This window comes from Mandrillus leucophaeus, unplaced genomic scaffold, assembly GCF_000951045.1.
Source record: "Mandrillus leucophaeus isolate KB7577 unplaced genomic scaffold, Mleu.le_1.0 Scaffold8, whole genome shotgun sequence".
Classification (NCBI taxonomy): Eukaryota; Metazoa; Chordata; class Mammalia; order Primates; family Cercopithecidae; genus Mandrillus; species Mandrillus leucophaeus.
The window spans coordinates 198,587-201,463 of record NW_012108696.1 but is presented as its reverse complement, the minus strand read 5'-3'; the positions used below and the strand labels follow the sequence as shown (position 1 = coordinate 201,463).

General features: G+C 64.2%; 1 protein-coding gene across 1 annotated transcript in view; it reads right to left on the bottom strand.

Moving 5' to 3' along the window:
- Positions 1-1,701: 1,701 nt before the first annotated feature.
- GNA11 (guanine nucleotide binding protein (G protein), alpha 11 (Gq class)) overlaps positions 1,702-2,877 on the bottom strand; it is a 10,423-nt gene continuing 9,247 nt past the window's right edge. The window contains exon 6 of the mRNA XM_011967329.1: positions 1,702-2,186. Within this exon, the coding sequence (XP_011822719.1) occupies positions 1,990-2,186 (197 nt within the window). The 3' untranslated portion in view covers positions 1,702-1,989. The remainder of the gene's footprint in view (positions 2,187-2,877) is intronic.

The window sequence follows — 2,877 nt, the reverse complement described above, 5'->3', positions numbered from 1 at the left end:
CAGCCCGCGTGCTGGACGACTCCACCCTCAGGCCACGGCCAGGTCACCTTGTGCGATTTGGGCCCTCAGAGATGCCACAAGCACAGGCCCCCCAGAGGACTCTGCTGCCGGAAAAGGTTGCCGCGGCCCTGCCAGGGGTGGCCCCATCTGCTCCCCCAAGGCATCGCCGGGCCCCAGCACTCGCCACGGGGCTTCTGGAGCCAACCCTCTTAGGTAGACACCTGGCACAACAAAAGGACGCTTCTGGGTGAGGCGGAAGAAAAGTGGCGTGGGGAAGCCGGGGGGGTCCCGCCGGCCCCGTCTCCCCGTGGGGCTGATCACCAGAAATGTAGCTGCCCTGACCTGCACACATCTACCCTGCCCCCTCCACGGGGCTCCCCGCTTTTCTCCCCTTGGAAGCCAGCAGACAGCCCTGCGGGCAAGGAGGCCAAGGCAGGCCTGACAGTGGCGGGCGGGCGGGCAGGAACTGCTGGTCGGGGTGGCCGTGTTTTGGGGCTGTCTTTTGTCATCTGTCGAAGCAGCCGTGCAGGGTCCCGGAGTGGCGGCGGGCGAAGGCAGCACGGGCGATCCATCCCTGGGACAGCTGTGCGAAGCCCAGATCCACAGGGCGCCGTAGTGTTCAGTCAACAGCGGACGAAAAAGCCACCTCCCCAAACACAGTCCCCTCGTTCCCACCTTCCGAGTCTCTCGGGAAGAGCCAGTCTCGGTGCCTCAGTGCCTAAGGGGGCCCGGGAGTGGCCCCCGGGGCTGTGGCTCAGTGCGGCGTGGCCTGACGGGCCGTGGCCGTGGCCAGCCAGGCCTGGAAGCCGTCCAGGCCGGTGCCTGCCGCCACCTTCCACGCGCCCCTGGCCAAAGTGCGAGTGCTGGCTTCCGCTCCCCCAGGGCAGGGCTCGGGGGCGGGCACAAGTGCTCAGGACAAGGCCACGCACGGAGCAGCTGGCCACGTCCCTCTCTCTGCCTCTCGGGTACACACCTGAGAATATTCTGTAAAAGTCCTCACCCCACCCTCACTGTTTCCAAATTGGTGACAACACAAAGCAGAACAAAACGAAAATAAATGCCCCCATCCAAGTGGCGTTTCTCCCAGTGTCACCGGGGAGCCATCCCTCCAGCTGCCAAGCCCATGTGGGCTCCAGTGGGGTGCGCTCCAGCCAGGGCAGGGTCCCCGGGCAGCCCCAAGAGGCCAGTGTTGGCCCTGGAGGCACAGCCCAGAGGAGCCCCCGTGGCTCCAGCCCGGGGACCCTTCCCAGCCTCTGCAGAGAGACGGGGACCCTGCCATGACAGAGGGCCCAGGGCGTTTCTTCAACCTGTGAGTCAGACGTTCTTTTTCCTCAACAAAAAAAAAAAAAAAAAAGGTTAGGCACTTCCCAGGGTGGGCGACTGAGGGAGCCCCCCACCCCCTCTTCAGGAGTCCAGTGAGCAAAGCACAGCATTGATTCGTGAAGAGGCGAGGCGCACTGGGCGTCAATAACTTAAAAAGGGGGGAAAACGTCAGTCTCCGAGTCTCCACGCCTTTTGTGAGGAAGAAAAGAAGCGGGAAGGAGAAAGAAGCAGCAGGTGGCGTTGGAAGGACAGCCGTGGGGGGCTGCGAGGCGGAGGCCCCCATGCTGGCTGGCAGGGGCTCTGTGAGGCCCGGAGTCACTGGGGGCATGGGGCGTGTGTGGGTTTTATGCTTCGTTGCTTTTTTTTTTTTTTTTTTTTTTTTTTTTAGAAAAAAGCGAGCCGTAAGTCAAGGCCAGAAAAAGGCTGCTTTGCCGTTGACAGAAGGTGAGAAGGTGTGCGACGTGTGCGGAGGGAGAGATGTACATCCCCTGATAACTGTGAAATAAAAACCATTTGTTAAAAATATGAAAAAAAAGAGAAAGAAACTCCTCCCGCGGGCAGAGGCCCCGGCCCAGGCTCGGCAGCGCCACCCGCCCGGCAGCCGCGGGCGCCGTGGAAGGCAGGTCCTGCCCCGTGTCTCCGCCCTGTCTCCGCGGGCCTGGGCGCTCAGACCAGGTTGTACTCCTTGAGGTTGAGCTGCAGGATGGTGTCCTTCACGGCCGCGAACACGAAGCGGATGTTCTCCGTGTCGGTGGCACACGTGAAGTGTGAGTAGATGATCTTGTCGCTGTCGGGGTTCAGGTCCACGAACATCTTCAGGATGAACTCCCGTGCCGCCTGAGCATCCCGCTGGGGCCCTGGGGAAGGGCGGAGGGTGAGGCTGTGCCCGGCCCAGCCCAGCCCAGGGCAAGGGATGCGTGGGCCCCTTTGTCACTCCCAGGGGATGAGTGAGCAAGGCCCACAGCCCACCCGGCTCGCCCCCAGCCCAGAGCCCACTGCCTGCCTGACGGGCCGCTGCTCCCCCACCCGGGTGAGCTGCGGTGCCCATCCCACTGCAGCCCCAGGGCACTGCTGTCAGGGCCCAGGCCTCCAACCGGGGGCTCTGCACCCCCACTGCTCCTCTGCTCAGCCCTCTGCCAGCCTCTACCCACTCAGTTCCACAGCCACAGCCTTCTAGGGCAGGCCTCTGGCATGGCTGCCCTGCGTGGCCCAGGGTGAGAGGAGAGGCCCCCAGGGCTGGGCAGAGAGCCCACAGAGAGGAACAGCAGCCCCCACCCACCCACAGTGCCCCTGCTGCAGGCAGGGCCTGGGAGACGTCCCGGAGGCTCCAGCAGGCGCGCTGTTTCCCACCCGCTACCCCTGCCCTCCACCACCCTGGACAACTCGGCACCCCGCCCATTAACTCCTGACTGCCCCAATGGAAAGGCCCCCTGGGGGTGTTCAGGGGACCACTCTGGGGACTGGCGGGACAGGGTTCCATGCCCAGTCCGTTGGCCTCCCCCAACCAGGGCTCCCTGAGCCCACAGGACAGGCTGCCAGGCAGGGGCCACGTGT